This window comes from Diabrotica virgifera, chromosome 2 (genome assembly GCF_917563875.1).
Source record: "Diabrotica virgifera virgifera chromosome 2, PGI_DIABVI_V3a".
NCBI lineage: Eukaryota > Metazoa > Arthropoda > Insecta > Coleoptera > Chrysomelidae > Diabrotica > Diabrotica virgifera.
The window spans coordinates 107,202,535-107,215,936 of record NC_065444.1 but is presented as its reverse complement, the minus strand read 5'-3'; the positions used below and the strand labels follow the sequence as shown (position 1 = coordinate 107,215,936).

General features: G+C 31.4%; 1 protein-coding gene across 4 annotated transcripts in view; it reads right to left on the bottom strand.

The window, feature by feature from the left end:
- Positions 1–13,402, bottom strand: part of LOC114334693 (protein c-ets-2-B-like) — a 168,443-nt gene that overhangs the window by 73,711 nt on the left and 81,330 nt on the right. For 2 of the 4 annotated variants that reach the window (XM_050643940.1, XM_050643941.1), the window contains exon 2: positions 3,076–3,151. In XM_050643940.1, coding sequence (XP_050499897.1) covers positions 3,076–3,151 — 76 coding nt within the window. Of the gene's footprint in view, positions 1–3,075; positions 3,152–6,329; positions 7,594–13,402 lie in introns of those variants that run through there. The other 2 variants (XM_050643943.1, XM_050643942.1) reach the window with 2 other exon arrangements.

Below are 13,402 nucleotides of genomic sequence, written 5' to 3'. Positions count from 1 at the left end.
TCTAATTAAAAACGTAACACCACTATAATAAAATATTTAAGCCACAAACTGTAAAATAGAAAGTAAATAACAAATTAATTTAATTGTCAACTGTCAGTTGTTAAATATGAACAAGAGAATTGACTGACAGCGACATCTCTGGATTGGAATGGTAACTAATTTGCTGTCTTGACCTTGACAATTTACGTGAAACGTCTATGAGTATGTATGGTTTGTGTGCCAGTCAATGAGAGCAAGAACAGGATACTACCTCCGAATTTTATCCTACTGCATGGATTTTAATGAAATTTTGGGAATAGCCTCTACTTGTCTCCTAATTCAAAGCCTACCCTTAATACTACGGCGCTTTTATCTTGCGGGCGGTTCCCACCCCTTCTCGGGGGTGGAAAATTTTTTGGTCATAATAACTACGGACGAGACTAGAGAGCCTAATTCTAAGCAAAAACTGTTATATAATTTTTTTTTTGATAACTCAATACTTTTTGAGTTTCTCATTGTTGAAAATTGGCATTTTCATTGAAAAATTATACCTTTTCGGACGGTTTTTTGCGAATCCCTTAAAAACTATGCGTCTAACTAAAAAACTATATAAAACATTTTTGTAGTTTATAAAAAAAAACAAAGAGATTCGTTCCTTCATATATCTTCTAGTTATAATTAATACAAAAAGAGATATGGTAGGTGAAAAGAGTTTGTTTCTTTGGTGCATGCTCAAATCGGTGTATTCAACTTAAAATAACAGAAACGGTCGATTTTAGGTGTATAATGCTATCAACATCTTTTGTAGTGCTTGAAAAAACCTTTAAAATGAGCATTATTAAATGTCGATTATATTCAAACTAAGCACAATTTGCTGCAAAACAAATTGATGACTAATGTATTTTAAGAAAAAATGAGAAGTACAGTGGAACCCCGATAAGTCGGCCTCCAATAATCTGGAAGTCCGGCTAACCCGGACCGATTTTCATCAGACAAAACAAGCATTTTTTCACTTTGACTGAGTCTTTAAAGAAATACATTTAATAATACTGTATACAACTGTACGTAATTTAGATGTACTCTGCATATGCATTTGATGGTTTGCAATTATAATTGACTTTATCTGTATACCGTATTTTATTCATTTTTACCGTATTTTATTAATACCGTATTTTATTAATTTTTACCGTATTCTCCAGCTAACCCGGATTTTCGATAACCCGGATCGGTCGCAGTCCCGATAAATCTGACTTTCGAGGTTCCACTGTATATTTAACCCCTCATCCACCAGAATTTAAAAGCATCGTTTTCCTTCTACAATATACCTTTTATTACAGTGTTATTTCTACGTTCAAAAAGTTGGACGGGTTTAAAATGAATGGTTTAAAAAAAAAATAAGATCAAATTCTAGAGCATATTTTTAAATTTCCTTAAAATTCTTCCTTATTCTCCATGTAACTTGAAAATGATAAGAGATACAGTCATAAAAAGCAAAAACAAAATTTTTATCTAAAAAATACCACATTTCTGTACGGTATCATTTTTTCGTATCTCTATAATTTGATCTTATTTTTTTTTTCAAAAAGCATTCATTTTAAACTCGTCCTACTTTTTTAACATAGAAATAATACTATAGTAAAAGGTATTGTAGAAGGAAACCGATGCATTTAAATTCTGGTGGATGAGAGGTTAAATATAATTCTCATTTTTTCTTAAAATAGATTAGTCATCAATTTTTTGCAGCATATGTCGCTTAGTTTGAATGTAATCGACATTTAATATTGCTAATTTTAATAGTTATTTATGATATAAGTGTTAAAAGTACACGTTTAAGGCACGCATGTGAAAGTTTGCAGAATGAGCGATAGCGAGTTCTGCAATTCACATGAGTGCCTTAAAAATGTACTTTTTAATACGCATATCATACAATATTTTTTCTACAAACGTAATTACAGGACAATATCTACAAAAACTTTTACTTGAACTTGACTGACATTCCAATTTTATATTTTTTTGACATTACATCAAAATTGCATATACGGTCAGTACGAACTGCGGTGCCTTAAAATTTTTTTAAAGCACTAGTGCCTTAAAGTAGCATTTTTAACGCTCGTATGGAGTGCTAAAAATTGTATTTTTAACAAAGTTGTAGAAAAAAGTCTTTTAAAGAACTACAAATGATATTGGTAGCATTATACACCTAAAATCGGCTGTTTATCTGTTTCACCTACTCTTTTCACCTACCATATCTCTTGTTATATTATAATCAGAGAATTTATAAAGGAACGAATCTCTTTGTTTTTTATAAGCTACAAAAATGTTTTATATAGCTTTTTTAGTTAGATGCATAGTTTTTAAGGTATTCGCAAAAAACCGTCCGAAAAGCTGTCATTTTTCAATGAATATGGCCAATTTTCAACCACGAATAACTCAAAAAGTATTGAGTTTTCAAAAGCATTATAGAAAAGCGTTCACTTTATAGTCAGCGTTGGCCTAAGATGGTTGCTTAAGTTTCCTGGTAGGGTTTCAGAATGTTCCCGGACGTTATATCTTGTAACATCGGCGTTTAGCCTGTTTAATATTACTTTTAAATAATGTAGCTCGAATTATAAATTCAACCATTGTTTGGTTCTGGGGCTATTTAGCAAGTATTCAAATTCACTGATGATGGACCGATAAGTCTGAAAACGTTCTGAATTGGACACATTTTATTCAATCCATTGGGATTTTTTAGATTTTAATAAATATATTACAATTACATAGAAGTGGTTTTTACTTCATGTTAGAGTTTTTTCATTATAGAACAGTTTTTGCTTAGAATTAGGTTCTCTAGCCACTTCCGTGGTTATTTTCACCAAGAAATATTCCGCCCCCGAGAAGGGGTGGGAACCACCCCCAAAATAAAAGCGCACATCGACATAGGGTAGACTTTGAATTAGGAGAAAGAGATAAGTAGAGGCCACGTCCAAAGTTTCAATAAAATCCATGCAGTAGGATGGAATTCGGAGCCAAATAGCCTCATTGACTGCCCTAAAAGGATTGTAATGGTAATATACATATTTTATATTTTATTCCTAATATTTCAGCTTGACTTACCGTGTGCTTGTGACGATTTATAATGTTCTTGGTGCTGTTGATAACAGGAACTAAACGGCGAACCAAAAAAGCAACCCTAAAATAAAAAAAAAATATTAAAGTTGATTCAATTTCAATATTTTAAAAATATTCAACCTTCTGCCAATCTATTTTCTTCCATAAGTTTTAAGCATTTTGTAATCATAATCTTAATTATTAAGATCAACTTTTAAGAGTTATAAAATCTGCCTAATCTATAGGCAGAGTAGTGCCGCCGATATGTGAAACAATTGTGCATTTAATGATAAAAGTATATAATTTGGACCACATATACTGCACATATAAAGGTTCAAATTTAGATATGCGGTCATCTCAGATTTTGCCTTTTACAAAAATGGCGGGCATTCAAAATGGCGACTATACATATGTGAGTAATAGCACGATAACTTTTGAACGAGACGTCAGATTTCAACCAAATTTGGTATATGGGTTCCTTTTTTATGTATAAGATCGAGGTCTTGAACGGGAAGAATCAAATTACCAAATGTTGTGTTTCTCCTGGTTTTTATGTAAAAATATATTGTTTTTTTTTTAATTCTTTCGCCCTGTATGTATTCATTTTTCAAAAAGTTAATACCGCCATTGAGAAGAGCGTAAAAACATTGTTTATGAAATATTGTGAATTTTTTAGTTATGTTAATTACCATTTAATAAATGCATAACGTATCTTCCTATGTGCGGCAGATTCGTGCAAATGTTAAAAGAATTATTATTGTGCATTTAATGGTAGAAGCATATAATTTGGACCACATATACTACACATATAAAGGTTCAAATTTAGATATGAGGCCATCTCAGTTTTTGTTCCTTTTACAAAAATGGCGGGCATTTAAAATGGCGACTATACATGTATGACTAAAAGCGCTATAACTTTTGAACGAAAAGTCCGATTTCAGCTAAATTTGACATCAAGGTTCTTTTTTTGATAAATAAGATCGAGGTCTTGAACCGGAAGAATCGGTTTACCAGAAGTTGTGTTTTTACTGTTTGTTTATGTAAAAATATGTTGTTTCCTTTTTAATCCTTTCACCCTGTAAATATTAATTTTTAAAAAGGGTAACACCGCCATTGAAAAGAGTGTAAAAATATTTTTAGGAAATATTTTGAATTTTTTAGTTATGTTAATTACCATTTAATAAATGCATAACGTATATTCACATGTACCTATGGGCGGCAGATTCATTTTGAATGCCCGCCAGTTTTGTAAAAAACAAAATCTGAGATGGCCTCATATTTAAATTTGAATCTTTGTACCTATGTGTAGTATGTGTGGTCCAAATTATATGCTTCTACCATTAAATGCACAATAATTCTTATATTATTATTTGCACGAATCTGCCGTACATAGGTACCTACATGTGAAGATACGTTATGTACTTATGCATTTATTAAATGGTAATTAATATAACTAAACAGTTTAAAATATTTCCTAAAAAATATTTTTACGCTCTTTTCAACGCCGGTATTACTTTTTTGAAAAAATATATACAGGGTGAAAGAATTAAAAAAATAAACATATTTTTACATAACAAATCAGGAAAAACACAACTTCTGGTAAACCGATTTTTCCAGTTCAAGACCTCGATCTTATACATCAAAAAAAGAACCTATATTTCAAATTTGGTTGAAATCGGACTTTTCGTTCAAAAGTTATCGTACATACGTAAAGTCGCCATTTTAAATGCACGGCATTTTTGTAAAAGGCAAAATCTGAGATGGCCTCATATCTAAATTTGAACCTTTGTATTTGTAGTATATGTGGTCCAAATTATAAGCTTCTACCATTAAATGCACAATAATTCTTATAATATTTGCACCAATCTGTCGCACATAGGTAGCTACATGTGAAGATAAGTTATGCATTTATTACAAGGTAATTAACATCACTAAAAAGTTAAAAATATTTCCTAAAAAATATTTTGACGTTCTTTTCAATGCCGGTATTACCTTTTTGAAAAATTAATATACATATACAGGGTGAAAGAATTAAAAGAACAACATATTTTTACATAAAAAATCAGGAAAAACACAACTTCTGGTAAACCGATTCTACCGGTTCAGGAGCTGGATCTTATACATCAAAAAAAGAACTCATATACCAAATTTGGTTGAAGTTAAACTTTTCGTTTAAAAGTTATCAGTGCTATTAGTCACATATGTATCGTCGCCATTTTGAATGCCCGCCATTTTTGTAAAAGGTAAAATCTGAGATAGCCTTGTATCTAGAGATTTTGAACCTTTATACTCCAGGCTGTGGGTGAAAAATAGGTCGATTTCAGAATATAATTCAGGAATTTTTGAAACCTATCAGGTGTTGTAAAGGACGATGTCAGGAATAACTTATACTAAAATGTGACCAAAAATATTGTGAGCTTTTTTTTCTATTGCGATTTTCATTTGTTAAATTTGCAATTTTTAAAGATTTTTAATTTTGCAGCTTAGGATATTGATTCTAGAGAAAAACTTTTTAATAGAAAGTTGTAGTAAATTAAAAAACCTACAATTTGAGCTATGGTAAGTTCAATTTCGTTTATTGGTTATTGCAAAACAGCCTGCGAAAGTTCCAAAATGGCTGTTTTTTACAATTGCGGTATTTATTGTACAAATAATTTTTTATTTTTTAAAGCTTTAAAATGAAGATCTTTCAATTACAAACATAAAAAAAATTGTAAAGCCGGATTAACAAATTTGTTGCTTAGATATTATAAATTGTTTATTCCAAGAGGTCAAATGTCGAAGCCTATAACTTAAAAAAAAATGGTAGAGAGTTGGTGAAACATCCAATCTCCTTCTAAAGAGTTATGTTTTCATATTCTGATGTAAATAAATGCGTAAAACATTTTTAAACCTCTAATTTTTGGGTTTGAAAATAATGGGGCAAATTTCTTTATAAACATTTAGAGCTGAAGCGGCCCTGTACATCCTATCAGTTTTTAACTTACAGATTATTGTTGCTAAAGACGAAACGAAGATTTATAAAAAAATAAAAAAATTTACAAAAAAACTCTAACAAGAAGTAAAACCACTTCTATGTAAATTGGTATATTTATTAAAACTTAAAAATCCCAATGGATTGAATAAAAATGTCCAATTCAGAACGTTTTCAGACCTATCGGTCCATCATCAGTGAATCTACAATAAAATAAGTAATCCCACTATTAGAATTGAAAGATGGTTGAAATTTTTAAAAGCTAAAATGTGGTTAGATTACTTACGTGCATACTTGCTAAATAGCCCCAAAACCAAACAATGGTTGAATTTAAAATTCAATTTACATTATTTAAAAATAATATTAAACAGGCTAAACGCCGATGTTACAGGATATTGCCTATGGGAACATGGTGAAACCCTACCAAAACCTCAATCAACCATCTTAGGCCAACTTTGACTATAAAGTGACACTAATGTCTAAGGAACTGTTTGAAGTGACATTGACAGTAGAGAAAAAGGTAGTCGATTTTCAATGTTAATTAACCAAAAGGTCATGACCCACAACAAATGATAAAGATTTTAATATCTGAAAATGTCTAACATTTTAAATCTATTGGTTATTGAAAAGAAATTGTGATATACAAAATTAATTTAGAATATAAGATTATTTATATTGACTGTATACCATAACATTAGATTGATCAAATTGATAGAAAGAAAGTAAGCTGCTGTCAATAAAGATAAAAAGATAAAAATAGATGAAGGTGAGAAAAGAGAAAAATCAATATTAGTTGGAAAGTTATTGTACAAAATGAATAAATTGGTAGGCAATTTAATCTAGTCTATATTGTATTGGTGGTTGTATATGTAAAAGGAAAATATTGTTATTTAAAAATGCAAGTTTTTGTAAATAATGGATTTGAGTTAGGATACAGTCAAATAATTAAAAGTGTGTAATATGTGAATGAAAAAGAATTGTAATTATTATGAGATGGTTTATTTTTAATTTTATTTCAAAAGTTTTGAGAGAATTCTTGTGACAAAGTGTTGGTATGGGAAATTAGAGATAAAGTAATGTATGATTATAGCTGTTAAGTCCAGTTGATACAAAAATGAAATTAAAATGAAAATAATATTGAAAGTGTACTGAATAAAATAAAACCAAAGTAAGAAAAAGAATATAGATATAATTTAATTGTAATGATAATGGATCTGAATGTGAGAACTGAAATCAAGTGAATGGATGTTAGTTGGAGAGGTAAAAGTTTTCTTGGAAAAGGTCAAAGACAAAAAGCAGAGGGCTGTGGTGTAAGGTATAAAGACAAGAATTTTAAGGGAAAGAGAGGGATAAAGAAAAGATGAGGTGTGGAATTAAACTGAACGAAGTAATGAAATGAAAAAGAAGTAAAAAGATAGTAGGGTGAATTAATGAGGTGATGGTTAATAGGGTTCAATAGTTAATAATGTTATTCGGGTAAAGGAGTTTGGAAGCAGTGAAGGAAAGAGGAAATTTTGAAAGAGAAGAGAGAGTAAGTTGAAAGAGAAAGAATAGGATAAAAAGAGGAAGTTGAAAAAATAGGAATTATGAGAATAATTGGCGGTGAATGGGGACAAAGTTGCGGTTAAGGGATGTTTGTCTATTGACACAGTTGGGACTCTTCTTCATGTCCTTGCCAATCTCCAAATCTTCGTATAAGTCTAAACGGAGTGTATTGTTTTGTTGAATATTGTGTATCAACTGGACACCTTCAGGAATCTTAAGTTCATGTTTATTGACTTTTAAATGGTGTGAAAAGGCAGAAGTGGTATCTCTCTTGCTGTGTTCAGCAGATCGGGTAGAAAGGGATCTGTAAGTTCTGCCGATGTAGGTGGCATCACAATCTGAACAAGAGAGTCTGTATACCCCACTCCGGTTCATATAATGGATAGGATCTTTGGTATTAGTTAAACTTTTGCTGAGAGTGTTATTAACTTTGAAAGATATTTTTATGTTGTCACAAGAATTTGAAATGATATGTTTGACTCTTTCAGATAATTTGGAGTTATTGAATGGTAAGGAGGCATAGATGGGAGTAGTTGTGGATGATGTAGAGAAAGCGGATTGTTGTAGTAATTTGAGTTCTCTTTTATGTTGAAGTTTAGTGATAATGTCTGGGTCATAACCATTGTTGACTGCAATCTGTTTGATAATATTCAACTCTTTGTTGAATTCAGTTACGGATAAAGGAATAGAGTTTAATCTATGTATAAAACTGCGAAAAGCAGAGAGTTTATATGATAAAGGGTGATTAGAAGTAGAATGGATAACATGATCTGTCTGTGTTGGTTTACGGTAGATACCAAAGTTGAAGTGGTCATGTAGTCTGGTAATAGATAAATCCAGAAAGTTAATGGAGTTAGAAGATTCTAGTTCCATGGTAAAGGTGATATTAGGATGGATTTGATTTATTTTGTGAAGTAAGTTGTGAGCTGAATCAGAGTTACCAGAAATGAGGACTAAAATGTCATCAACATAACGGAACCAGTGTAAGATCTCTGGATTTTTTATGATATAGTTGGATTCTAAGTGATCCATAAAAACATCAGCTAAGAAAGGGGATAAGCAACTACCCATTGCTAAACCGTCAGGTTGTTGATAAAAGTTGTTATTAAAAACAAAGTAATCTTGAGATAGACAAATTTTGAGAATGTTTATAATAGACGAAGTGGTGGTGGAAGTGACAGAATTATTTAAGAGGAGTGAATTAACCAGACTAATCGATTCATTTTTTGGTACTGAAGTAAATAAATTGCTAACATCAAAAGAAAGCATAACAATATTTGGATTAAGATTGACAAGTTGAAGTTTTTCAACTAATTGGCGAGAATTCAAAACAGTAAACTGTGGGGTAAAGTTAATAAAGTTTTTAATGGTGTTAAGAATGAATTTAGATAAAATAGAAACTGGAGTGTTAATGAAGCTGACAACGGGACGAATAGGAATGTCAACTTTGTGTATCTTTGGTAAACCGTATAACCTGGGGGTGAGTGGATTTGATGGAATTTTAGTATATGGTGCTTCAAATTCAGAAAAGAATTCAGTAAATTGCTTTAAGTTGGTTTTCATCTTCGAAACAAAAGATTTAGAGGGATCAACAGGAAGCAAAGTAAAGTTATTGTTGTCTAGGAAAGAGGTGACTTTGTCAATGTATAATTGTTGGTCTAAAATAACAAGGCAGTTACCCTTATCTGCTTTGCTGAAGATGAGGTGGTGGTTTTGGATCTTATTTTTGATAGATTTGAGTGTGGAGAGAAGGGATTTAGACTTATTATATGAGAAATTGGGAAAAGAGAGAGATGAAGAAGTTTGTGTAGAAGTAGAAGGGGAACTGATGTTGGTAAGAGAGGAGTTATTGTTGGAAAGAAGTTTAGTTTTGAATTTGTTGATAGTTTGGATGCAAGAGTTTCTGATTGAAGTTTTTTGTGTGAGTGAAATGGAAAGATTCTGAATAACCATGTCGGTCTCTATGGAAAGACTCTCAAGATCTTTGATAGATAAATTGCTAGGAATGGAGTGTTTGAGGCCGAGGTTTAAGAGTTTTAATTCGTCATCAGAAAATTGGACATTTGAGAGATTTTTGATTCTTGGGTGGAATCGAAAATTGGAATAATTTTTATTACGAGAAGCTTTTTGTTGATCAAGTCTAATCTTATTGTTGATTAAGTGTTTTAATTTATTATTGACTCTATTAAATTTAACTGAATGTGAATGATCTACCTTATCCTGAACGTCTGACATAAAAGAATTAAGATTAATAAATTGTAAAGTTTCAAGTAGAGAATCATATGTTACCTTTAGCTTACATTCTATGTAGTTGAGTTTACTGTAATGTACTGATGTTAGGATGTACATTATTGGATGTTCTAACTCTACAAAATGTTGGGAAGACTTTATGATGTAAACATCTTGAAATGAACCATATGTCCAGCTTTATGTTGCTCCGTTGTGTGGCGTCAGATATTAAAATCTTTATCATTTGTTGTGGGTCATGACCTTTTGGTTAATTAACATTGAAAATCGACTACCTTTTTCTCTACTGTCAATGTCACTTCAAACAGTTCCTTAGACATTAGTGTCACTTTATAGTCAAAGTTGGCCTAAGATGGTTGATTGAGGTTTTGGTAGGGTTTCACCATGTTCCCATAGGCAATATCCTGTAACATCGGCGTTTAGCCTGTTTAATATTATTTTTAAATAATGTAAATTGAATTTTAAATTCAACCATTGTTTGGTTTTGGGGCTATTTAGCAAGTATGCACGTAAGTAATCTAACCACATTTTAGCTTTTAAAAATTTCAACCATCTTTCAATTCTAATAGTGGGATTACTTATTTTATTGTAGATTCACTGATGATGGACCGATAGGTCTGAAAACGTTCTGAATTGGACATTTTTATTCAATCCATTGGGATTTTTAAGTTTTAATAAATATACCAATTTACATAGAAGTGGTTTTACTTCTTGTTAGAGTTTTTTAACTATATGGTATACAGCCAACCTAGGGAACCTCCCTTTTAAAAAAAAATTACCACCAACTGAAGCCGAGCTTAATGTTGGGTTTGAAAATAAGGGGGCAAATTTCGTTATAAACATTTTGAGCTGAAGCGGCCCTGTACATCCTATGAGTTTCTAACTTACAGATTTGATTATTGTTGCTGAAGACGAAACGAAGATTTGTAAAAAAATAAAAATTTTCTACAACCAACTGAAGCCGAGATAATTGTTTCTTTTTTCTTAAATCGTAGTGCCTTTATTTATAACAATTAAGAAATTATTTTTCAGTCATTGACTAAAGAAATTCTTATATTATCTTAATATAAAAATTATTATAAAATATAGTTACATTTAATTATTAAAAATTATTTTTAAAATCGGTGCTTTTGCGAGCGGCCGAATTTTGCAAATCGCCCGGCTCGCTTCAAATCCGCGCGCGGAAAATTTTTACGCAACTTGTATGAAAATTTGACCGAAAACAATTTAATAATATTACCATTATAATATACAGTCTATTTACCGCTGTATTTGTTTCTCTTGATAAACTTTTATATGTGAAATCTCATTTCTGAAGAAATAATATTACAAAAATGATACATATAATATGTGAAATATATAACTATATTTTTAATTTTTTCATTGTTATATAAATATAATAATAATAATAATAATGTTACTTCTTATTATACAATATAAAACTTTTTCTTCTTGTAGTGACTATCCGTTTTGGATGTTGACGACCATCATGGCAATTTGGCAAACCCCATTTGGAAACTGAGAACCAGGAAGGCGAAGGATTACCTTGCTAGAAAATTTACGTACGTCGTCGTTCAACACAACAACTACAAATCTTTTTAGAGCAGCAGTACCGATTTAGTGTGCAAGTACAGATTGCCATGATGGTCGCCAACATCCAATAGAAAAAAAAGCTCACAATATTTTTGGTCACATTTTAGTATAAGTTATTCCTGGCATCGTCCTTTACAACACCTGATAGGTTTCAAAAATTCCTGAATTATATCACGTTTTTTCACCCACAGCCTGGGGTATTATATGTGTAGTATATGTGGTCCAAATTATATGCTTCTATCATTAAATGCACAATTCTTATAATATTTTCGCGAATCTGCCGCACTAGAGTGACCGGAGGAAAACGAAATAGAGGCATTATCAGGAATTACGACATTTGTGAAAAACCCGGCGACAGATCAATTTTTGATTAAAAGGGGACACATTTTTCCGGTATTTTCAAATATTTTACTTCCACCCCTAAGCCAGGGTAAGAATCACCCCAATATTTTTTAAGACCAATGGGGATAGAATAAATTATTGTTTTAAAGCCCTTGCAGTTCTCTATACATTAGTCTTTAAATTTTTAAATTCGTTAACTTTAGGTTATTTACTTAAAAAACTTTTAAACTCTAAATTGTTTTTATTTGCTTAATTAGTACATGGTTTAGATTTTTATTACTTTCTTCGCACAGCTTTTGTTTTTTGTCACATTTGTCACACTAAATAAATGATGTGATATCAGTGGCGAAGCGTGACTTTTTCTAAAGTGTTACCAAAACTAGATGTAAAAAAATCTTATTGAAAAATAGTTATTTATGAAACAGTTCGTGAAGTATGTTTTTTGCGAACGAACGCGATATTTAGAGCACGAGCGACAACGGAGCGAGTGCTATACATCGCGTAAGTTCGCAAAAAGTACTTCACGCACAGTTTCATACAATATTTTATCTACGATAAACAAATAAAAAACTGTAACTCTTCGTCACTGGAATTAATTTCTATTCTACAATTTTTAGAACTTTGACATTTAAAAATCCTAACTATTTTCAAACCACAAAACTGTCAAAAATTTTGTTGTAAGTTAGGGTGACCAGATCGTAAACTTGAAAAAACGGGACACATCCAAGGAGCAGTAGTGTAGAATTTTTCTCTGGGGAGGGGGGTTGGCGTATTTTTTTGTTTTGTTTGTGAAAGACAAGTTACATTTTCCTACTTTTTTTATATATTTTTCATATGCCCTGGGGAAAAGGGGGTTTAACCCTGAGTCCACTCTCCGGGTACGCCACTGCCAAGGAGGGTTTGGGGCGATATCCAAATAGGCAGGATGAAACATGGTCTTTTAGCTAATTTGGGACCTACAAATCCTTTTCAATTTACCTTTGAATATGTAATTTACGTACGGTCAAGACTGCGAAACAAAGTAAAAAACTCAGCCAGAATATCATGAATTAACAATCCGTCAGAACAAAACAGTTTTTAACTGAACACTAAATAAAGCAATTTTACAAAACAGTCAGAGCAACAAAAAATAAGCCCAGCATTAAATCAAGCAAAACAAGAGGACTAAAAAACCAGAAAGGAGAAACCGTATTTGAAGAGAAACAGATCAGCAAAATATGGGAAGAATATTACGAAAAAATGCTATTCACTAAGAAGAAGGAAGCACACTGCGATGAAGAAATAAAACCGTAGAAGATAACGACGAAGTCGAAATTTTCACAGCAGAAGAAGTACAAAAACAAATATTAAAAACCTAGGAAACGGAAAAGCAGCAGGAGAAGATGAAAAAGTAGTGGACTTAAAAAAATACGGAGGAAGAGAATTACATAAAGAAATAAACCAACTAATACAACAAATTATGGACAAAACTGACTACCAGACGATTGGAACACAGGTATTATAGTACCTATAATATATGAAAAAAAAGGAGATCGGGAGGAGTGCCAGAATTAAAGAGCAATAACTTTATTAAACACCACATATAACATTCTAGCAAACATACTAAACATGAGACTTAAATAATGCGCTGAA